This window comes from Wolffia australiana, chromosome 18 (assembly GCF_029677425.1).
Source record: "Wolffia australiana isolate 7733 chromosome 18, ASM2967742v1".
NCBI lineage: Eukaryota > Viridiplantae > Streptophyta > Magnoliopsida > Alismatales > Araceae > Wolffia > Wolffia australiana.
The window spans coordinates 7,905,860-7,931,094 of NC_135852.1; the positions used below are offsets into that span (position 1 = coordinate 7,905,860).

At 37.8% G+C, this 25,235-nt stretch overlaps 1 protein-coding gene across 1 annotated transcript; it reads right to left on the minus strand.

The window, feature by feature from the left end:
• Window positions 1-3,422: 3,422 nt before the first annotated feature.
• Window positions 3,423-11,331, minus strand: LOC144714847 (uncharacterized). Its single transcript, XM_078589637.1, has 13 exons — window positions 11,221-11,331; window positions 10,634-10,788; window positions 9,833-10,554; window positions 9,048-9,137; window positions 8,724-8,966; window positions 8,413-8,634; window positions 7,683-7,800; window positions 7,430-7,615; window positions 6,412-6,635; window positions 6,237-6,324; window positions 5,620-5,672; window positions 5,325-5,417; window positions 3,423-5,232 (listed from the first exon to the last, which is right to left on the minus strand). Exons 1-12 carry the CDS (start codon window positions 11,301-11,303, stop codon window positions 5,352-5,354), a joined length of 2,250 nt encoding a protein of 749 aa, XP_078445763.1. The 5' UTR covers window positions 11,304-11,331; the 3' UTR covers window positions 3,423-5,232; window positions 5,325-5,351.
• Window positions 11,332-25,235: the final 13,904 nt, after the last annotated feature.

Genomic DNA, 25,235 nt, shown 5'->3' on the forward strand with positions numbered 1-25,235 from the left:
AACTAAAACTCCAGAAAAACCCCAACAGCTATATACCTCATTTTAAACTCATTTTCTTCATTTCAAACTTAAAACAAAGTCTGAAAATAAATTTCTGCCTTTGTGTGGATTGACCCCTTACTTGCCTGTTATTAATTATAGAGTATTTAAGTGTAAATTTTCATAAATATTGTTGGTTAAATCCAAATTTTAAAAACGACATAAAATCATAAATTTTGGATTTATAACTTGCTAACATTGAGAATTTGGAAACGTCAGGCTATCTCTCTCTAGTGCAGAAGGTGAGAATAGAGGTATGATATGAGAAGAGTGTGAAGCTTGGTGGATCCATGAAATACTTAAAGAACTTGAATAGTCTGATTCTGCGGTTAATCAGCTCATGAGATATAACAATCGCCATAACCTAGCTTAACATAAGGTAGTACAAAGTTTTATTGTGACAACAAATCAGATACAACAATTGTCCAAAATCCAATCCAACATGACTGGACATCCAAAATGGACACTTCATTAAAGAAAGATTGAAGCTAAAGTTGTCAATCCATTGTTTGTGGGAAGTACAGCTCAAACGGCAGACATTTTCACCGAAGGACTGAAGGGACCACGATTCCAGTTGTTGGTCTCCAAGTTGGGCATGATCAACATCCATAACCATTTTGCAAGGGGCCATTGATTAGAGCTTTAATTCATGTTTTATTTAATTTGTTTATTTCCATTATTAGTAATGTAAATGGGCCATGTATTATAAATGGCACATATATGTGTTATTGGCCCACGTTACTTATTCTTATAATAAATCAGGTGAAAAGTAATAAGTTCAGTGTGAGAGAACGGAAGATTGTCCTTTTTCTGTTCATTCGAACCCTATCAGCCAAGAGTCCTTTGTAGCATATAAGAATGCATCAAAAGAAAGAAAGAAGAAATCCCACTATAGTTTAACAGCAAAATATTGCTTGTGGTAGGGACCAGTTCAAGCAAATCCCCAAACAAGTACATATGAATGTGGATTATCAAGTTCAAGCCATTTTGAAATGTCTAGTGGGTCACTTTATATTACTAATAACAGCATTTGACATTTCTCTCAAAGTGTGTACTGATGAAGAATATCACCGATTTGTTCATGGTAGATTAGTAAAAAAGCAAGATGTGGTTGCCAGGTCTAACACCGAAACAAAATTCCAGGCAGTTGCCAAAGGGATTAGTAAAGCTTTGTGGATTAGGGGAATACTCAAAAGATAAAATTACCCCTAGATCAATCCTTCCATTGAACTTGCCCACAATCCTGTTCAATGTGATCATACCAAACATCTTGCAGTAGATAAACATTTAACCCGGGAGAAAATTGCTAAGGGCATTTTGAAGATACAGTAAGTCCCGTAGTATGATGTCCAATCAAGTTGTTGCCTGGGAGTATATTTCACAAGCTGACTGGCAAACTGGGACTTCAGAGTATGTCTCCCAACTTGGGGGGGTGTCAGAAGATACCAGACCTTTGATAATGAGTTGTTTTCCATTTCTTTCTCTTACAGAAATGTAAGTCCTTAAAGTTAAAAACACACCCTTCATCAGATCCTATGTTGAATGAAACAAATGCAAGTATTTTTTGGTTGTTTCCCAGCTGGTGGGTATGTTTCAGACAGGTGCACCAAGGGGTGTCTGAGACTCTACAATTATAAGGGCAAATTTGGGCACTGAGTGGTTTGACTTCAAGCTCAAAATTTAAACTGACCATCATTACAGACTGGTGGTAATAAAAATTTCAACCACTAAGCAATAACTGCTGAAAAATTGTGTCAAACCCTACCTAGCGAAAAAAGGCATCACAGAATCCAAAATGACAGGAGAAAGGTTTGGAGTGGTTGCTAGTATCACGACCAGACAAAAAGAAGGTGGTAGGCTGTAGGTAGGTCTAAACAATTGAATATAAATCCAATGGAGAAGTAGAAAGATATAAGATGAGTCAAGTAGCAAAACAATACATGCAAACCTACATAAATTTTATGAAGACGTCTCATCCTGTACCATAAATGGATACTTTGAGATTCTTAATCTCTTTGGAGACAATCAAAGGCCAACTCAACATTAGTGAAGATGCATTCATACATAGAAAAATAAATTAGTAACATGTGTATTCCTTGGGTTTTAGACCAACTCAACATTAGTGAGTAAATTATCCAAGAATCTTCATTGGCTCCAGAAGATATTAGGTTATTCAAATGGTGTGACCGTCGATGATATGAATATTCCAGGGAAGGACCTCATATGCATTAGAGAAATAAATGAAGCACTATCTAAGGAGTTTGAAATTAAAAGGCTGCATAATTCTTTTTACTTCTTAGGAATAGAAATAACAGATTGGATTTAGCAAATGAACCTAGGTTTGGATTAGAACCAGCCCTAATCCCACAAGATCCATGCCATAAATTAGGAATGAGAAAGGAAAGTTCGCCAGGGAAAGAGAGATAGCAGAGATTAGTGAGAAAATTGATTTACCTCTCATCCACTGGGCTTCAGATATCATTTGCAGTAAGATTACTCAGTCAGTTTATGCAGGAATCTAGTGAAAATGCCATCAACTACATTCATAAAAACTTGGAGACCAAGTGATGAGATATTGTTCAGACCCAATAACCATACTCTTGAAATTTACTTTATGAATAGGAGAGACAGGATGATTCTTTCGACGGGAAATGAGAAACAGAATGATGATCGGTGCTCTAGAATAAGCTTTATTTTATTCCTTCCTCTGAAGAAACTTGATCATATGGAAATGAGAGACAGAATGATGATCGCTGCTCTACTATATGCTTTATGTTATTCCTTCCTCTGAGGAAATTTGATCATATGGAAATGAGAGACAGAATGATGATCGGTGCTCTACAATATGCTTTATTTTATTCCTTCCTCTGAGGTAACTTTATCATATGGAAGAGTAAAAGCTTGAAGGCCAAACTCAGAGCTATGCACTGTGGATTAAAAATAACCTAGAGGAGCTGAAAGTCTCATCTACAGAGTCAGTTAAGTTGATGTTCGACAACAAATGAGCAAAAGATAATGCACATAATTCTGTTCTGCACCACAGATCAAAATATATCAAAGTGAATAAGCAATTCATCAAAGAAAAGCTGGAGCGCAAGTGCACCTGTACCAGACAGGTAAGATCTAATACAGAAATCTTAATCAAAAGAATGGACAACCCAACACTCAAGAGACTTGTTGCCAAGCATGGCATGAAGAATGTACAATCTCAGCTTGAGGGACAGTCGAGGATAAAAAAGTTATTGTTATGCTTTGCAAAATGTCCTTATGTACAGGAATATAAGTACCTTCCTAAATTGTACGATATCCAGTACAGATTCATCCACAACACGAGGACATCTCCCAACAAATAAAAATTAACCCATGATAAATAAAGAAAGGGATGCGTAAAGATCTAACTTTTGGCTTTATTAAATAATTTATATACCAACTTAGTAATCATTAAGTGTTCTACATACAACGGAACATAGACGTCAGGGAGAAATGAGGGGAAAGTACAAAGAATATACACCTGCAACATAATAGATGTTAGACGTCTGACCCGAACAAAAAAGTAGAATAATAGTGGCAAAATTTTAGAAAAAAACAACAGTAGATCGGAGAGAATAGATTAAAATAAAAAAAGTAAACGGAGAAAGAAAGCTAAAAAGCTGAGCAAAACCAAGATATGTTGAAATATCACACATCGGATGTTGCAGTAACACACAATATGGTTAAAAATACTAAACGACCAAGATAGTAAAGTTGGTTTAAGAAAAATATTAGCACAGAAACATGAGACTCCACCCCACAGGATATCACATTACCACATTGGCGAACTGAAAGCATCTTTGTAAACTCTGATAATGGGGACAATGGGGATTCAAATCCTGCGATTTTCAGATATAATCAGTCCAATAATATGAAGCGCTATGGTGTACGAGCCTTTAATCTCTAGGATGATTCCTTGACCTGATATCAAATAATCGGTATGAAAAAGTACGAAAGTGGACCCTATTTAGATAGCCAAATGATGAGCTAATAGGATCAAAAAAGTCGATTCGAGTTAGACATACAATTATAAGACATTTTCAACCCAGATGGGTCCATTCTCATCAAAGAAATCTCAATCTTCCCGTACGGATAGAAAGAACAAACTTAGTATGGTTATTACGAAACAAGGACAAAAGCAAAAAAAAGGAAACGGAATGGAAATTATAGCACATGTACCCGACGTCAACAGAAGTCCTAATTGGTGGAACCCCTGGAGAACATTAAACACTTGAGGATCTTGCTCTTCGCCTCCAAATTGTAAAACACTTAATGAGATTCTTTACGCACTTATCTTTATTAAAGAGGGAAGAAGTCCAGCAGATGCATTCCATTATAATTACCCCCATCACGTGGATCATAAACTACACCTCGAGAAAATAAAGAGAATTCCTTTCCCAAAGCACCAGCTAATTGTTGTCCGATAAACTCCCAAGAACACATAAAAAATACTATGTTCAAAACTCTCATAAATACGACAATTAAGGATGGATCCAAATATTCTCTGCCCCGTATGATATTCATGAATAAAGTTTACCATCCCAGATACAGTTTTAGAGTCTGCACCTTCCTCAGACAACTTGAAAAATGGTCGTGAATTTTGCTCACTAACCGTCTAAAATCATACTGAACAATTTAAATTGGATAATTCCACCAATCATGATATCCATGAATTAATTTCACTGTAACAAATATAGGTCAACTTACAGTCTGCCTTCTCAGTCAACTCAGACAAGATGATCATGGATATTTCTCACAACCTGTCTAAAATCCTGTAATGTAGAAAAGTATAAATTGGATAATGCTCCATAATATGTCCATCACAAATTAAACCCCATATCCTTCCCCCATTAATGTTCAGCTCTTGTGAAAACAGGATCATGATTGTGATTCCAAGATTCAATCAGAGATTCACCCTCCATGATGACCTCAAAATTCCAAAATCAATCGACTTTGATTTCCACAGAACAAAAGTATGACACCCCCACAATCGTACAGAAGTAGGCCACTATCTAACTCCAGGATTCTATCTAGCGCTCAAACCAAAACAAGTCACTAAAGACACAATAATAAAAAACTATCGCCTATAACTTTAAAAGAAAGAACAAAGTAAAAAAGATGCCAAAGCATGACGAAGCCCACTTTGAGATTTCCATTCAATTCCTGCAAGAAATTAGATTCATAATTATTATCCAACGTATAGAGTGAATACCAGGTGAACTGAAGCACAACCAAATCAAAGCAAAAATTCTTACGTCAAAGATCTTCAGTTCATTAGTTCTTTAATAATAATATCTGCCTCCTGCACCTCCACCTCCATATTGAGATGAATATCCTGGAGCTCCATACTGCAGAAGAATATTTGTTTAGCTTATAATTCGTGGGATGCAATTCGAAATTCGAAGTAAAATATTAAGGATTTTCTTCATATCAAAGAACAAATTCAGAACAGAGTTAAGATAAGGAATCGTAAATACGAAATTACAAGGTCATGAGTATGGATTTTCCAAAATGGGAAGCTAGAGAAACAGAAGAGAAATTTCAACTTACATTTGGGCCATAAAATTCTTGAGAATACATATTTCCAGAAGGTCGTATGCGGTCTGCAAAAGAGGATCTCATCACTTGAAATAATAAACCAAAGAATAAAAATGTTGCATTTATTTGGCGCTTACAGGTGGAATGATATTTAATGCACATTCCAAAGAGAATAAAAATGCACTTAAAAAAAGGCAACTAGTAGATTTCCACAAAATATACCAGGAAAAAGAAACTGAGCCAGGGAAAGTTTAAAATGAAACTCTCAAATGTGATCGTGCTAAGCAGTTAAATAATGTCAATGGAAAATTGTTGATCAGAATTAAACAAATGTTCAAGCATCAGAATAGGAAAAACGATAGGGACCTCGGATTGGAACAATCTTGGAAAGGTAGAGAGAGAAAGAGATCTTTTAAGAAAGAGAGAGAGATAAAGAAGAAAAATGATAACAGGCCCAGTTCTCCCAGCCAATTCAACAGCTTCATTTCTGCTCTCCTTAGGGGAGGGTCACATGTATTCATAGAGAAAGAAACCGGAATCCAAAATGAAGTAAATATCCTTCGTCGTGGTTCGGTATCCTAATTAAAATAAATAGTCAACACATTCTTAAAGAAATTCTGGCACTGAACCTTGATAACGGGATTCACCAGCAGCCGGATTGGCCAGGTTGTAACGAGGACGTCCCCTACTCCCAGGTTCCAAGTATCGAGTGTCATCCTAGCCACGCAACACAAAAATTTCACAGCTAGAAATAAAAGTTAATGATTTGTATAAAAGTATTCCTCGAGTTTGTAAAATTCTCACAATCACAGAGAAGGGTCTTTTAATCCCATGCCCTGCATCACCATAATAGTAAGGATCCTCCACAAACTGGCCGCCAGCAGAAGGCCCACCAAAATCCCCCTCTAGTTGGAAATGCCTGCCACGACCTCTCCCGAAGCCCCCATGCCTAGACCTGGCGTTATCAAATCTTGGCGGAAATTCTTGATTTGGCCCCTCATAAGGCCCTCTGAAAGTCCCTCTTCCTCCTATTTGTCATAAAAAAGGATGAGGATTAGAACATGATGGAAAAACGACACTATTCTACACCCCCAAGGAAATCTCTGGCAATTCAGCCCATCAAGGGTTCCTTGGTATCTTGATTGGGGTAAAAAATCATATCAAAAATGTGAATGGATACAACTCTTCTAGCCCTGTAAGTTGATTGCCCTAAAATAAAACCAATCATCGAGACTTGTCAAATTCTTGTGTGGCCAACTTGATTTGTTTGAAAGGAACGAAAATAGGATATAACACTAGTCCATTTTTTCTTAAAAAAAAGTTGTCCAATTTTTCCCCTTCATTCGCTTAAATAACATCAAAATTCTATCACCAAAAAGATTAACACCATAAAATTAAAAACTGAATCCGATGCTTTCAAATCCAATCGATATCCATTCTCATAAAAAGCATTGAATAAATAATTTTAGAAATCAATAATGTAAATTAGAACAAATGGTTTAGATGGCTTGTATTTAAAAAATGCAATAGTCAGGTTCCGATCATAAAATACCGAATTCGTAATACCGGTACAATGAAACTTCCAATAAATAGAGTATTCTAAAGATTAAATATCTCAAATAGTCTGCCGGAAGGCAGGAAACTAAGCGACAAAAAAATCGTAGTAAAATAAGTAATTTTCTAGAGAAAAATATCCAAGTCAAGTTAATCCGTGGGGCCCCTACTTGTATTATTAGTAAAAATAAAGGCTTTTACTAGATTCGGGAACTATAGAAACTTAGACGTACACTGGTATGTTTCAAACACGTAAATGTTATGGTACCTCGTCCGACAAATGGCTGCCGACCACGAAATCTGAAATTGGGGGCCTCCACGTTTCTGTCTGGGAAAAAGGGAAATCTTCCACCTCGATGCCCATGAAAGGGAAAGCCTCTAGCACCCATGGACGATCTACCGCCTTGAAACCCCCCTCGGGCAAACGGAGCTCTTCCCCGACCAAATCCTCTACCTTTTTAAAAGAAAAAGACAATATTTAGATTTCAAAGAAAAGTTGGTTCTTAGATGGATCAACTTACCACCAAACCTTGAGAACCCACTCATTCCAGTCTGCCCAATTCGGAATCCGCCACGCATTCCTCCTTTCACAGCCTGTGTTTTGGGCAGCGGATTGGCCAGTCTAGCTCGTACCTTCATCTGATTTGATTATGCAACAGATGAACACAATCAAAATCACTCTTTCCATTATTGCAATTCAGATTGTAGATCTACAACGAGAAATTCTGCGCTTGATTTCAACTGAAATTTTCCATTCTATATAAAAAACTTAACCACTAAAATTCTTCCTTGAAATCGTTCGAGATTCAGGAGCTACTCAATAATGGCTCAGCATGTTCCTACATGAACTGAATGCGATGCTAATTTGAACACAAAACGAGGATAAAATCATCTTTCTGTTATAATTGAGGAAAATAGTCTTCCATCTGATCTTCAAAATCATAAACCTAAACATATTAAATCATAAAATACAAGAGAAGAGGATTTTTCTATGTTCTAATACACCGTTTTTAAAAGTAACGAAAGAAGCACATTGAAGACTTGACAAATTGTTGTAAGAAAATGTCAGCTTACCTTCTCACAAACCATAAAATTAACGTAAAGGCATTGCCAGTCATCGATAACAGATGACTCCCGACGGAAACAAAAAAATTAGATACTTATGAAACTCATCTTCCCTAGATTTTAACAATGGTGGGTTCACAGGAGAAGCTAAAATACTCATTTCCGCTAAAACAACCATTTTATTACCTTTACTTTTCCATCACCTAACTCTGTATTGTTAACAGCTTCAGAACATGCAACGGCAGCTTCATGAGTGGTAAAGTTCACAAAGCCAAAGTCCTTTCGCTTGGCAGTTGGCATATTGCGGGCCAATACAATACCCTCAATCTCTCCATAGCCTTTAAAATGTTCTTTCACACGGTCCTCATCCCAAAATGGAGGCATCCCATCCACGAACACGGACTTGACCTATATTCGACATTTAAAAATAATTTTAGGGCAAATTTATTACACATTAATAGAACAAACCAAAGTAACGATGTCTGAAATTATCGAACCTGAGCCATTACATCTGGATCTGGCTCACGTAACGGCTCAGCAAAAGCCACCTTTGCAGTCCACTCGGGATGGCCAAAGACAACGTCTGGCTTTTGAAGTCGCTTATAAGCGTTCATTGCATATTCGTGGCATGAAAATTCCACAAAGGCAAAACCACGACTTAAGCCTTCGTTTTGAGAATCACCAACAAGATTGATATTCTCAAGTCCTTCGATTCCGTAATCCTTCAGGCGCTGTTTGATCTGAAATCATAACATTCGTGTTTCAATAATATGAAATCAACCTTCCTGGGTAGAGTTCAACTTAAGAAGGTATAATCATACAGCCTCCTTCGTCCATGTATTGCATATATTTCCCAAAAATATTGTGTCATTATCCTCACTGCGCGCTATGCCACATCGTTTTCCATTAATCTGTAAAAACAGTCGAATTTTAAGGCAATCTGAGCCGGGCATCAACAGTATCAAAAAAGCGAGGAAATAAAAGGAATAATTATTCATAAAACAAGCAAATGATATAACATACTGCCTCAAGAAACTGATCTTGAATACTTTCAATTAAGCAGTGCCAGAAGATAAATCCTTCAGAAGAAACTTAAGTAGTTTCTGCCTAGTTTCTTTTCCCGTCTTCTTCTTTGGTGCTGAATGAGAATAAACTTGACCCAATCCAAGAGAAACTGTTGCTATTTTCATTGTCATCGTATGCAGTTAGGATGTGGATGACAATATCGTCCTCCTAATCCTAACTATGCGAGAATCGTGATGACGATTTGTCATCTGAACGAGCCAAAATAGAGAGCCTAATTCAAAAGGGAAAGTATTGTTTTAGAAAAAAATCTGTCAATGATGATTCACGCATGACGATTTACTCGTTTTCATCCAGGATGACTATGATGAGTCATCATTATTATCTAAACATGCATTTGAATGACGAGGACAAAGAAAAATTCATCATCGTTGTCCAGCTAAAAACGAATGATGAATATCATTCGTACTCACCCTCTCATCGTTGTCAAGGATGAGAACCCCTACTTGTTACGGAGTTTCAATCAGTATCCCTGCTTAGAAAATGTCGACTTAAATGAAAGGTGAATCGCAGATTAACTTACAGTGGGGTTTTTCAGTTCAGCTATTGCCTTGTCAGCTTGTTCTTTCTCAGCAAACTTCACAAAAGCGAAACCTTTGTTCTTATTGGTGGCGAAGTCTTTATGAAGACGAACTTCCTCTACAACCCCAACAGCCTCAAACGCCTTCCTCACATCGTCTTCAGTGGCATCGCGATCCAACCCACCAACAAATATCTCTTGCTCCTTCTTCTTCTTCCTTTCCTTCATCACATCCAGCATCTCAACCTGCTCCTCCTCTCCCAACTTACCTTCTTGCTCTTCAACCTCTTCCAAATCTTCATTTTCTCTCTCCTCCCCCACAGCTTCCTCTTCTCCAGGTATACCTTCCTCCAGAAATTCTTCTTCTTCTTCCTTCTTGAGATTTTCCACTGACCCATTATCTGACGCATCAGGAACTGCCAAGGAGACGCTATCCGTGTTCGTCATTTCCTCCACTGGTTCGTCCTCAACCTGTGAAGGAGTTTCATCTTGTTCTTGCTCGTGTAAGATCTCAGGTTTCTCCTCCTCCTGGCATTCATCATTTGTGGGTAGTTCTTCTGGCTCAGAAAACTCAGACTGAACGGGTTCTTCAGCTATCGTCTCCTCAGTCTTTGAAACCGATTCAATCTTCACCTCCTCCATGGACTCATCCAGAGATGTTAATCTCTCCGGTGATGTAGAAACGTTCTCTGTCTCGGTATCCTCCTCTAAAACAATATCTTCTTCTGCAAAAAATCCGAAACAAAAGAGTTCATCAATGCCCTAAAATCAAGGCGCAAGCCCAATTCAGATTCTTAATCGTACCCTTCAGATCAGGAACAACTTCTTCTGTCGCGGGCGAAGAAGGGGAATCAGTGGCATCGGACGCAGCGTTCGCTCTATTGATGGACCTTCTACTTGCGCTTCTTCCTCCTCTGCCGGCGCCCCTCCTGTTAGCTCCACCTCTCGGAGTTCTCATCCTTCCAATAAACAATCCACGGCGAATCAACCATAACGATCAACAGATAGAACACAAAACAATAGATGAACTGTAACAAACGATAAGCAACACACTTTTTCCGAGCTCCAAAACAGGAATCTTGCTCGGCAACTGATCCGAAATCGCCGAGAAAAAAAATATGCACGGATGCAATCCGAATCCGGTTGAGAAAAAAAAAGCGAGGAAATCCGAATTCGATCGATGGATTCCATTATGAAGAATTGGAAAATCACCATGGACGAACGCTAACAAACGATAATCAACACTCTTCTTCCGAGCTCCAAAACAGAAATCTTGCTCAGCAACTGATCCGAAATCGCCGGGAAAAAATATATATATACACGGATGCGGAACGCGAGGAGGAAAACCGAATTCGATCGATGAATTCCATTATAAAGAATTGGAAAGTCACCTGGGCTGAGCAAGATCTTCAGTTTCTTCGAAGGCAGAGAAACGAAACCCTAGAGAGAGAATGAAACTAGCTTTGAGAAGCATAAGTGTAACGGTCGAATTGGTCAATTTCAGGTAATGCCTACGTTAATGGGCCGAAATGGGCCCAACCCAAAAGAAGGAAAGCCCATTATGTATCTGAGACAAATATTGATATGAAGGAGTATTAACAATGTATATGTGAGAATGAGATATGATTCTTCAAAATTCATGGAATTAAAAGCCCTGGTAAAGTGTACCAATTTATATGAGGAAGTGTAACAATATATATGTGAGAATGAGATATTATTCTTCAAAATGCATGGAACTAAAAGCCCTGGTAAAGGGAGAATTACTTGAAATTGACCAAACTTAGTCATATTTTTTCTGCTTATAGTATTTGTTGACTAATATCGTGTTTTTAGTTAGTCCGGAGCTAAAGTGGGAATATTCTTTTTCTATGGTGTCAAATTTGTTTAAGGAATTTAAATTTGTGAGAGTGAGAGATGATTCATCCAATGCATGGAACCAAAAGCCCTGATAAGACATGTGATTATGCGATTCAGTCTTTTTTTTCAATTTATAATTTTTTAGACGAATATAGTGTTTTAAAAGTACTGACTTCAAGTGGGTGCGGTCTTTTTCTACTCTGTCAAATTTGTTCAAAGATTTCAAATCTGTTCCACTTATTTTCAATTGATATCAAATCAACTAAAACATGAAGTTAATTTATAAATTGGTTTGAATAGCAATAAAATGGATCCTTTTTAGTAGGAATGAATGAAAAAACCCTACAAACAATGGCATTGGCCTAAAATCACTTACTATTATGGTATGATTTTTACTGGGATTATGATTTGAGAAAAGAAGCCCAAGTCCTTTGAGAACTGAGCTGTGTTTTCTGGTGTTCCATGTAGCATTGTCAATATTTTTAGATTTGAAAGGCATCGATACTATATTTTAGAAAAATTTTATCTATTCCAGCAAAGATTGCTTCCATCAAAAATAAAATCACACTACATAAATTGAAAAAATTATATATCTCTCATTCACTAAAACCAACATATTTATCAATATAGCACAAAAAATAGCACATGACAGTCTAAACTAAGCATAAGTTTTATGTAGAAATAATCCTAGAGCGAGGTGATGCGTTGCAAAAAACTGAGAGTTACTTGTGATGTAGATATCAACGTCTTAATGAGTATAACCATTAAATTTTGATGTAATTCACCTTTTATTGGCAAAAAACACGGTGCCGGGTACGGTCAACCCAAGGATTGTGCCCGTTGACCAATCCAATCGTGCCCTAGGCGCCACCCATGGGGGTGTTATATATTAAATGAAGTGTTTATAAGCATTTATAGGTGTGGAGCGAGCGTAAATGTTCTAATTACACCTAGACCCTAGTCGCCCACAACAATGATGCAAAAAATAAAAAGACACAAAGATGATACCAGGTGCAGCTCCCGAAGAAGGATGTGGGCGCCCATAGCATGCTCGTGTCCGACAGAGGTGGTGATGCGTGGAAGATAAGCTGTCCTCGTGCCATTATTAGATAGCATCGTGGAGGTGCCCGGAGGGTACAATAGTTAGGCAAGAGGCTGCCCACTCCATGGGTATAAAGGTGCATGAGATGAAATCAAAGTTCATTCTGGTTCCAATTAAAAATAAAATATATTAAAACTCTATTTTTTATATTTTTATAGATATATAATGAAAATTAAATTTCTGTAGCATTGTATTTTTTGATGAATTTGAATATCTTAGCATTGTGTTGTATTTATATAATATTTTGAAACACTGTAATCATGTGCATTTCCTTAAAATACTAAATTGAAATGTTATCTGAATATTTTACATTTTATTTTACTATTGGCGAGACAAATGGAAAGATATGTGGTTGGAAACCCAATCACGCATCCCCACTGAAAATGTGATTGGGACGGTGTAATAACGATGGCAGAATGATAATGGGGATCATCAAGCTGAAAGAGGAGATTTCATTTGTTGGAGATCACATGGATATATTTGGAGGCTGCACACTTGAACTACTTAACCCATATGTCTCAAAGAACTGAGAAATCACAAATTGGATGTGTACATGTGATTTGATCGTAGGTTTAGAGTGATCTTATGATTACATAATTAGTGCCCCGATGCATGAATCATTTATGTTTTGTTTCAATCAAAGCTTTAAAATCCAAGAGAGGAAAGATGAGCATGACTTCAAAACATTTTTATGTCATCTTAGTCTCTCTCACTCATGGTTGCCACCAGAACATTCAAAAACCTTAAGAAGAATGCACGGGGACCATGTGATTTGCTCAAGCTTTAAGTGAGTAGGTCAAACCTTCTAATATTTTATATACCATTAGATCTTAGTTGTATACAAAAAAAACTTAGATTTTTTTAATTTTTTGATATTAAGAGGTTGAACTCAGTGTATGAGAAAGGAATGAAGGTCAGAGATCAATAAATTAAATGATAAGTACCGATCAATGAAACATGTTAAGATTCATGTATCACTAGAAATACAGATCAAACAAAAATTTTAAAACAACTCAAAAACACAACAATGCTCTAATATCCTTGTATTGAGACAAATCTGTTATTGTTTGGTTCATCGAATGAGTTTTCTCAAGCAGCACAAGTCTTCGGCCTTTATACGTATCCTTCCAATAATTGGATCTCTTTCCACAAGGTGCTGCTTGGGGTTTATGAAGGATCTTCTCGACATTCAAGCCACATAGGGAGGAGAGAGCACTCAAGAAGGGACAATAGGGGGCTAGGGAGAGACTTTCATGGCATGCGTTTATCCATCTAGACATTGGTCCTTTTATACTACATGGAATTTTTCATAAAGAGGCTTACACTTTAGTTTCCCCTCTAAACCCATGCTTTACTCTAGTTAATAAATCCATTATCCCAATAAATAAATATTGGTTAATCTAATTTATTAATTATATTTACTAAAAGATGAAGTATTATGGATTTATATACCCTATTGTATAGCCCAAAAGTATATGGCATTCTTGTACAGAGGCCTGCGTGCTAACTGTGGGGACATGTCCGTGTTTGTGACTCATAATTTGGAGACTGAGTTCCTTAGTGCGATGTCACAACACGCACTACGGATGGCAACATCTGACCCTGATCTTTTAGGCTATCGCCCTTATTGTGTGCATGCCCGTCAGTGCTGAAGCGCGGCGGATCAGGGAAGGCCCGCGCATACTGGGCACATGGGCCACTGAGAGTAGGGAAGGACACGGTCTGACAGGAATTCGGTCAGACCGGACAGAACCGGACTGGCGGTCAGCCTTTTTAGGGCTGACCGAACCTTCAGGTCCAGGTCCGGTTCACATGTCGAAACCGGACCGAAGACCGGCCCTCTCTCTAACCATCTATCCCTCTCTTGCTCTCTTTATCTCGCCCTAGCCCACCCTCTTCCTCTTTCCTTCTCGTTTTCTCTCTCTCTCTCCTCGTCTCTCCCTCTCTCCCACTCGTTCTCTCTCTCTCATCCTCTCTCCCTCTCTCTCCAGTCTCTCTCTGTCCTCTCTCTCTCACCCTCTCTCCCGCTAGTTCTCTCCTCTCTCTCACCCGCTCTCCTGCTAGTTCTCTCCCTCTCTCTCTTTCTCGTGCTCTCTGTCTCTCGCCCCCTCTCTTCCCCTCTCTTTCTCGTTCTCTCTGTCTCTCACCCCCTCTCTCCCCCTCTCTCTTTCTCATTCTCTCGATCCCTCGCCTAGTTCTCTCCCCCTCTCTCTTTCTCGTTCTCTCTCTCTCTCACCCCCTCTCTCCCCCTCTCTCTTTCTCGTTCTCTCTCTCTCCACTCCCCTCTCTCCCGTAGATCCAGTCTCGTTCTCCCAATTATTCGCTCTCCCTCTCTCACATTTCTTACCACCTCCTTCTCACCCGATCCACCGCTCTCACTTTCTCCCTCTCATTTTCTATTACTCTCTCTCTCCCCCTCTCGTTTTGTTTTCCTCTATCTCTCTCTCCCTCTTGCTTTCTTTTCCCTTATCTCTCTCTCCCACTCATTTTCTTTTCCTCTCTCTCTCTCTCTCTCTCTCTCTCTCTCTCTCTCTCTCTCACTCTCTCTCTCTCTCCCTCTCTCTCTCTCTCTCTCTCTCTTTTATGTCCTCTCTCCCTCTCTCCCTCTCTCCCGCTATTTCTCTAGCCCTCTCTCGCTCGTTCTCTTCCGCTCTCTCCTTGTCTCTCTCTCCCTCGTTCCAGTCTCACCCTCCCTCCTTCCATATCGCCCTCTCTCCCGCTCTCACTCTCTCCCTCTCGTTTGCTTTCTCTCTATATCTCTCCTACTCTCCCATTTCTCCTCCCTCCCTCTCTCTCACGGTCTCTCCCTCCCCTTTCTCAAGTCCCTCTCTCTCTCTCTCCCTCTCACCCTCTCTTCTGCTCTCCCTCTCCTCCTCTCTCACCCTCACTTTCTCTCTTCCTCTCTCTATCAACCTCTCTCCCCCTTTCACTCCTCTCTTCCTCTCGTTTTCTGCTCGCTCGCCCTCACTTTGGCTCTCCGTCTCTCCTTCTCTCCCTCTCTCGTTCTCTCTCTCATACTCTCTCCCCCGAGCCTGCTCCCTCTCCTCTGGGCACTCTCTCCCTACTGAACTTTCTCCGTCTGGCCTGCTCTCTCCCTCTCACTTCCCCTCTCTAGGTCTCCCTCTCACCCTCTCCTCTCTTGCTCTCTCCCTCTTCTACTCTCCTTAACTTCTCTCTCTCACACAAACACACACGCACACACAGACACACAGTTTCACCCTCTCACTCTCACTGTCTTACTCCCTCTGGTATTTTGTGCCTTGCACTATCTCAGTCTCACTCTCACTCTCTCGATCTCTCCTTCTCACATTCTCACACTCTCACTCTCTAATTATATTCCTCTCTTTCTCTCTCCCTCTCTCTCATTATCCAATACTGCTTTGGTTACGGAGAGAGATAGAGGGAACTTAACATGTAGATGTGGCGAGAAGGCCAAGTCAACTTTTCATGTAATTGCACATTGACTAGTCAACTTGACCGACCGAAAACCAGATCGGACCGGGACTGGACCGAGATCGAGACCGGACTGAACTTCAGGTCTAGGTTTAGGTTTTCAGTAAAACCGGACCGAGACCGGACCATGTCCTTCCCTAACTGGGAGTGCACACGCGGGTGCCGAAAGTTGCGTGCATGCGCGGGATGTGCAAGCTGGGCAGCAGCGTCGTGGCGCTGCACGCAGAGTCGTGCGGCTGAGTCTTGCAGCCGCGTGCACACTGCGCGCACCGCGTGTGTGGGGCGTGGGGTGAGAGGTATCTTGCCATGAGACTAAGGCATTAGCACATAGAGAGCGTCGAGATGGTGTGGGTGTGGTGCCCCTACGTGTAGAGCTAGGCATGTAGCGCCTAGCTTGAGGCACCGAGCACGGCGGCATCGAGCGGACCGCGCGATAGGTGTCAGCGCGATAGGTGCCAATGGCGTGTGTGATCGCCATGGCTACGGGAGTGTGGCACCCAGCGTGGGGGTTTGCGCAGAGATGTGGGCCTCAAGGTGCAAGAGCGACACTACTGAGGCTCTGTGTGCCTCATCTCGTTACTTCAGTATCATCCCTCATCTTCCCCCATGTAATGTTCATGACTGCGATGTAACCTCTTTATGATATCAATGCAATAGTCCTATCCCCCGACGGGGTTGCGTCCCTCCTCTCTCCTCTAACCCCATCTATGCATATTTAAGCTATTGAAAAGGCTTCCGCTGCAAGAGATCAAGGCTGCTCAATGTCCTGCTCTAAGCACTAAGGCCAACACGCGCCATATCCATTTTCTAGCTTAGGATTTGATTGTGTGACACCTATCGATAGGTCAAGTTTCTAACATGTAAGGTGCTTAGCTACATTACATCGAAGAACATACAACGCATTTAATCAAGTCTTATGTGAAACATTTTTTCATCAATAATTATGTACATATAATCCTATGATTATATATTCTATTACTAGGAATGTTTAGGATATATTTTTACATAATTCGTACTAGCACGGGGTGCATACAATGACATATATTTGATCAACCATTATCTTTTCTCACATTAAGCTTCAATTTATGTTAGCCCTATTGAAAGAAGAAGAAGAAGATAACCGAAAAAATAAGAAAATATAAGTAAAATATTTTGTGCAGTTTCTTATTGACTTTGGAAGCATTTAATATTGCTTTATATGACGTGTTGATCAATTTATCACGGGAGCAAGCTATCTAAGTACTCTAAGTCCATCATTTATACTTTACAATCCCTTTATCCATTCTTTTGAGCTGTCCATCATTCTATACTCTCTTTACATATAGTTAGATAAGAGCCTCATCACACTTGATTCCTTGGCACACAATTGCTATTATGTGTTTGTATGAGAAGTGAAGAATGACTATCTCTTACTTTCAGGAGGAAGGAAACTTAGTGGGGAGCCTCCACCTGTGAGTTAGAGATAATAAGAAACGAGGGAAAACAACATCTAGATTATAGTATCATACCCAGCGAGAAGTAGGATTCAACCATCATGACCACCAGCTCTTTCCAAATGACAAGGGAGTCTTTCACATGCATTCTAGCATTATATGGCTATAATTGTACTTACAAGTGTGGTTGATATCATGATCACTTCAAGTTCATGTTGTTAAGATCATAAGGTGAATGGATAACCCAAAAGATTCTAAACGTCATTTCTATGTGACTAGAAATGATTTAAGTTGGGGGGACTAATAACATGCAGTTTTAGAAGCTTAAAATGACCATATTTACATGTTTATTTGAATTGAATTAATTCTATACGCATGTTATCAAGCATAAAATGATTACATTTATTTTAGGATGATATTATGAATGTTCTGAATTTTTATGTATTTTCGGGGATTTTATGACATTAAATTCTAAAATAATATAATGTTTTGAGTTAGAATATAAGTTTTCTAGAATTTTTTGACATTGATTTCGTACAGATGTGATTTTTCTAAGTTGAAATACAAATTAGTTTATATTTTTGGGCCTTTACAATATCATGTATGAATTTTAGTATATATTTTAGCATCTATATTTTTTGCAATTGCCATATGTCACTGTTCGATTCGTCGATAGGCGACCAACCACAAATTAGGATATTGATTGGCATCAACCAATCATGTCACTAAACTGTGATGGCATCGTGATTAGCGATACCACAATGGTATTTAATGATAATGAACCACCGTTTTACCTTTTTGCTAGCGTAGGTGACGTGGACCAACCAGAAAAAATATGTTCTTTTATTGCAATCAATGTGTGCCTAAACTGCGACAAAAATGATTAAAAAATATGATTAAGTTTCCTCCCTCTCCTTCAAATGGTCAAACATTGTGGCTCCCGCTGAGCTATCATTCGATACGTGGTGCACACGTGTCCACGTGGCCCCTATTGGGAGCCCTCTCATTAGATCATCCAAGAGAGGAGGTTAACGTGGTGTGGGCTAATGCGTCACCATGTCAGCTGTGCTCTGGGTATTGAATAATGTATTTAAATCATATGTTATTATTCTTCTATTTTCTCTTTTTCTCCAAGGTGATGCATGGTGTGATGAGAGCCATTGATCACAAATGATGAGAAAGAGTCTAAAAAATCATCACATTAATCCTCAGATGAGACAAAACCCTACTCGAACGATGTGACGACGTTAAGGATGAGAGAGAAATATTTGAAGTAAATCATCCTACTTCCAGGCTTGATATTTGACAATCCATAACTCAGATTAAGCTGAAATTTTAAGGGCAGCTGCGTCGTTATGCCCTCTATCCATTGATATGGTTGGATTTATAAATTGGGTCCTCAAGATTTATAAAAAAGATCTTTAATCTTAATTCCTCCTAGAGAGAAAGATTGAAAGAAAGTGAAGTTTTGAAGGTCCATAAAGTGTTTCTTGATCACTAGCGAATTATGATGATATCATTTATATGGTGATCATTAGTATTGAAGCATGTGTTCTTAACATTCCTCTTTAAAGGATACTTGAGAAGGACATCAAAATATCCAGATAGAAAAATATCATCTAGTATCATTGATATGATGTGTATGGGTGCTCCCTAGCCATTAGTGTGAAAAAATTTAACGAAAAATAGTGGATGCTTTATAAACTCAAATTTGAGGGTAAAATTATATCATTGTGAATTTGAGTTTAATAAATAATATTTATAAACCTGTACTTGTAAATAAGTTGATTAGCTAGTAATCAATAATACAAGTCATTGTATGCATTCATAGACTTCAATTATAAGCACTATTGTGCAATATAAAAAAGATATTATTGTTTCAGTTAACAAGGAATGAAACATGAAATGTTTTATTTTCTTACATGCCATATATTTCCAACATATATAGGAATACAATTTTGAAATATATATTATTACTTGTATTAAAATAAAATATATAAGCCATGCAATGATTAAAGTGGATTTTATGACTTATATTAAAATTCTAAATTTTAAGTAAATCTAAGAAATAATAATAACTTATTTAACCTGTGAAAATGGCAAAGTAATTCATTACTATATTCATATCGAATATACTTGAAATTATAAAAAAAATAGTTTTAGATTACTTATACATCACCCGACTAGTGAAATATATTCAAAATGTATTTAAGTTGAATATTTGCTATCCAGTTTAACCATTTTTTGGTTTAATAAAAGAAAATTTAATTCATTTTTCATATCTAGGCCCAAAATATCTTTCGCACTTTTTTCAGATTTTCTTTATTTATCATGTTTGTTATAATGACTAAAAATGTGGGTAAGTGGATAAAATCAAGAATCACACTTGAATAGAGAAAAAATAGACCAAAGAATGAATCTTTTAAGGCAAGGTCTCCATTAACTAGTCATGGGTGTGTAAAGCATGCAATATTTTTTAACAAAAAATTATACATGAAAGCTAATCAGCTTGCCATCATAAATTCAGTATCATTAGAAGTTTAATGATGTTTGCCATCAACATGTAGCGCATGTAGTTGACGAAGGCATTGACTAGTGGATAAGAATTGTTTTGAAGGTGCACCAGTGACAGAGACAAAATTAAGCATGTATTTTTTGTTGGGTTCTAGTGGCATAGATTTGGATGAAGATGAGGATTCCACACAGCGGAAGACACGTAACAAAATCTTCACGACATTGATAATACCATTGAACAAAGTACATGTGCACAGATCACATCCATAATTTCTTGGATCCTGAAGGGAGACGAGTCAAGCTGCTAGGGTGTGTAGCCTCTTGACGTATCCATGTGGTCCTCATCACGTTGGATCTCCTCCTCGTTGGGGAGTCCCATTCAACCTTCGTCATCATCGTTACACTATCTCGATCACATCCGGAGTGGTGAGGAGTTATCGGGAGAAGGCATAAGAAGGGGACGACCCCTGAATAATTCTGGCCTGGGTGAATTTCGTTCAGGACCTTCCCCTATTTATACTAAGTGGGTATTTTTTATAAAAACCCCCAAAACTTAAGTTTATCTTCCAACGTCCAAAATGCCATTTGTGTGTGACCCTCTAGGCCCATGTGTAAGGCTAGTTAATGACCCGAGCAGCCCAATAACCTTTATTGGCCTTCCAAGTTAATTGACTATATCATCATATAGATTAATTAACTTCAGATCAATTTAACCCATTCGATAGGTTGAGTCTCCAACACGTGGGGTGCCAAGCTACACCTCATGCTCTAAAAGATACAAAGGAGTCTGTATCGACCCACTCATGGAATCTGTTCATCATCGGTTATTGTGTACTTATAGTCCCTCATCCATTTGACACTCCTAGGATGACCTATGTTATGGTTAACTGTCAAACCCTAATTGGTGATCTGTGTTAATATTGATGCATTTGGAAATTATTAAAGGGATCTTCTCTAACATTTCACTGCCTTTGCCAAGGACTATATCACATCACCTTTCTTAAGTTGTCATCTCTTATATCGAGGATGGACGATCCCATCTTGATTACTCAATCATCTTCGTGAACTTCTTGATGCACCCTAACTAGGTATTTAGAATCCCATAATCAGGGACATGTAAGTCATAGTCAAAGGACCACCTACACACCTGTGACGTGAATCAACAAGATTGATAGTTCGATATAATTACATTCAAAGATTTGTATGGATCAATTCAGTGACTCTTTCCACTAAAGAGCACCCACTATATATCCTTAGTGTCTCCAAAATAAATGCTACAAAACAGCCATACTCATCATATGAGTGAGGCTAGAGGGTGATATTCTATCTGGATAATTTGATGTCCTTCTTGCATATCCTTCGAATAGGAATATTTAGAACATGTGCTTAAAGATTAGTGATCTCCGCATTACGATCTCATCATAATTCATTGAGTCAGATCATATAGTCATGGACTCCATTATAAGCATCACACGTGCCTTATAATGAATATGGAGAGAGATGTGGTATGTGTGATTGGCTTGTCGGCTACATATATTTCCATCATTTTTTATGTCATTCGAAATTTTTCTTAAATCAAATAAAGTGTGTTTTATAAAAACTCACTCAATTATATAAAATAGGAGTGATGTAGACTCCAAAGGAAATGACATTGAAAGTTATAAGTATAGAAAATAATTAAATGGTATAATTATAGAAGTGATGAGGTGAGAATAGGAAGAGAGTGGATATCTATTTTTGGAATCATTTAATGGCTCTTTGATTTTTTTTCGGAGGTCCAAAATCATAGGAGAGAGAAAATTGATGGGATGAGAATAGTCCAAATTTAAATTGTGATATCTGATGATTTAGAAGTATTTTGGGCTGAAATTTTGAGTGAAGCGTCCTTTTTATTGCCTCCTTCCATCAATATCATTGATTTTATAAATAGAACCTCATTTTTCAAAAAAACTATATTTTAACTCACTTTCTCCTAGAGAGGCTGATTGAAAGAGATTGAGGGTTTTCAATTTCCACTGAGGTGGTCTTAGTGTTTTGATGATTAGGGGAGATCAACAGATAAGTGGAGAGGTTATCTGTATAGGAAAGCACCTTGACCCCAACGGAACATAGGGCTCCAAGGTTAGTCTCTTGCCTTACATTGGCTCCTCTCCTTCATGTCTCTTTAGTTAGATCTATATCAGTGTCCTCCATCATCTCATCCCACACACCCATCTCCAACCTCAATCTTGTTCTCATCACCTTCGTCTTATAGAAAAACTCTAAATCATTTAGTTCATCATCCTCCTCTCCATCTAACAACCACCTATCCATTCTTCCATCATATCGATTAGATAGATCATTATCATTTCTCCTTCCACCATTATATTTCCCCATCATCAATCCACATCCAATTACATCCATTCATCCATTTAATCATCCTACCTTCTTATTCATCTTCTACGTCCATCATGACTTCACATCTTCAGCTATCTCACTCTCTCACTTCCATTTGATCTATCCATGTCCTCCTACTTATTACTGGTATTATTATTTATATCATCATTAGCCAACTACTATCACCCGCTCATTACCTCACAGTCATCACATTACAATTTTCTATTATATATGTATCTCCTCGCATTCCTCTTGACTCATCATTTGAAGAGCATTTAAACCATAATATCCATTCCTTGTGGAGATGACCTTGCTTATCATTAACTAGTCAAATTATTTTTTGGGTAAGGTTTATAGATTATTATTCATAAATTCAACTATCAACCAAAAATTAACACCCCAAATTTGAGTTTTATACTTTATTTAAATAGATCGGTACGGAGAGGATAAGAGAGGATAGTTAGGAAAGATAGGAATAATTAAGATGGAATCGTATATATACTAATATATGGTTAGGGAATAAATATAGTATGATAATATGGTTTTATTGGTATAAATATTTGATAACTATTTTTTATTGTTTCTTATTATGTAAAATTGAGAGATAATATGATAAATCTAAAAATCACATTTATATTGTTTGTGTTTAACAAAATACCTCAAAGAGGCTACACTATGAAATTCTGATTAAATCCAACTCTACTTCAAATGTTATCAAATTCTTTGTAATTTACTATGTTTATAAACTAAATTTTGTCCAAATTAAGACAAGAAAGTACCAGATCTGCCCTAATTAGAACAATAGGTGGGTGGGGACACAGATTGCCACCCCCTAACCTCGGTGTGCTGCCCATCTTCTTCTCCTTTTTGTTGGCACAGATTAGGAAATAACAGTATCATTCTCAAAATTGCTTTGTTGCAAAGACCTAAACCTATGCCTAGGCACTATCTTGATTCAATCAAGATCAGTTTCAGTTTGGTAAAACCTATAGTTCAATCATGAATAACAACCAAAAATCAAGATCAAGGTTAAAAAAGTCGAAATTTAGGCCAAATAATTAATTTAAATATTAATAAATTATTAATTGATATATTTTCACTATTTATTATCTACATAATCAGATAAAATTTATGTAAGAGTTTTCTGTTTCAAAACTTCACAGGGAATAACGTACGTAAGAAAGATAAGTTATTGAGTTGTTAAATATTCTATATTTTTGTTCTAAGAGATCCCACAACACGTGGCTCCTTATCTTTGCTAGCTCCTACCTTTTGATTGCTTTGACTCCAATGTAATATTATGTCACTTTGAAGCATGCATCATAATCTATCTTATCAACCTGTAAAATTCATTCAAAAGTGTCATTATCCATGAGTAAGAGGACACAGATCACAATAATATATTTTGAAAATATAAGAATATGACCTAAAACAAATAAAAATACGACTCATTTGAGTTCCTCTACATCATCATCTGCTTCAGATTCTATTACATCATCATCCACATGGTCGTCACGAGCTCAAAATTTTATAGTCATTAGAATTGATACTGTTTCTGTTGATAACATTCCTCTTTTAAATGTCATAATTCCTCACCCTGTACAAGAAAGACGATCTGATGGAGCACTTGATGAACAGATTGATAAGGATTATTTCACAAGGATAGCAAGATGGGTATTTTTTAGATCCAGCATGATGCCTACATTCAAGTGAATCATCCTCGACACCAATGTGAGGTTCACTTAGATAACGATCTACTTTATCTATAGTAGATATTAGTACCATTGTAGTGTTTGTTTGCTTTGGCTCCATGAATGCAGTAATTAGCTTTCATCGTTTGGCGCTATGAACAGGTCTATCTTCTATAGCTAAATGTGGATTTGAAGTCAACAAAGCAGTTTCAAGCAATCTAAGTAAAGACTGAATTATAGAATTCTGCTCACTTATCAGAATAAACACAAACTTCATTTTTGGGTTCAGCATTGTAGCAATATACAGCATGGGCTTAGTCTTTGAGAGAACCTCATACTTTGATAATTTATCATTCATCGCAACATGTGCCCTTTTAAGTGACCTTGATTGTTCAAAGCTTAGGGATACCCTTACTTCGCTTTGAACAAGGTTGTCTAGACCTTCAACTGAGACTTGGAATATTCTTGATAGAAATTCGTAAGCTCTCAAAACTATTGATGGTGTAACAGACTTGGACTTTGAAATTACCTCAGTTATGTCATGGAAATCTTGATGTTTACCAGAGAAAAACTTCAGGAGATCCCACTCTTCATCAGTGATGGAAAAGTTCACTTTGTTGCCGTTGAGATAGTCACTCGCCATCTTCTCTAATTCTCTTATTTACGACTTTTTCAGCAACTTCGTCATAACTTTTGCTAGAGAGTTGGGATCACCGTGATTTTTATTTCATTGGATTCAGAAAGGCTTCTTCTATAGGAATCAACTAGAACTCCATCAACGGATTCCTATAGCTCCCTACAAAAGTTTTTGACTCCAAGAGGTAAGTCTTCCATCCGAAATTTAAATTTGATATATCTCGTAAATTAGATTAGCTAAATACATCGAATATATACTCAATCTGTTCATCTCGACGAGAATCATCATTCTATAATCATAATTTGTCATGATTTTACATATTTAATCGTATATTTGGCTTTCT

Bases quoted from the DNA above. Each gene is read 5' to 3' on its own strand.
- LOC144714847 (XM_078589637.1), bottom strand. From the start codon at position 11,303: ATGCTTCTCAAAGCTAGTTTCATTCTCTCTCTAGGGTTTCGTTTCTCT. The intron at 10,555-10,633 runs GTACGATTAAGA...GATTTTTTGCAG, and splicing joins AGTTGTTCCTGATCTGAAGG to AAGAAGATATTGTTTTAGAG. The intron at 6,325-6,411 runs GTGAGAATTTTA...TTGCGTGGCTAG, and splicing joins AAAGACCCTTCTCTGTGATT to GATGACACTCGATACTTGGA.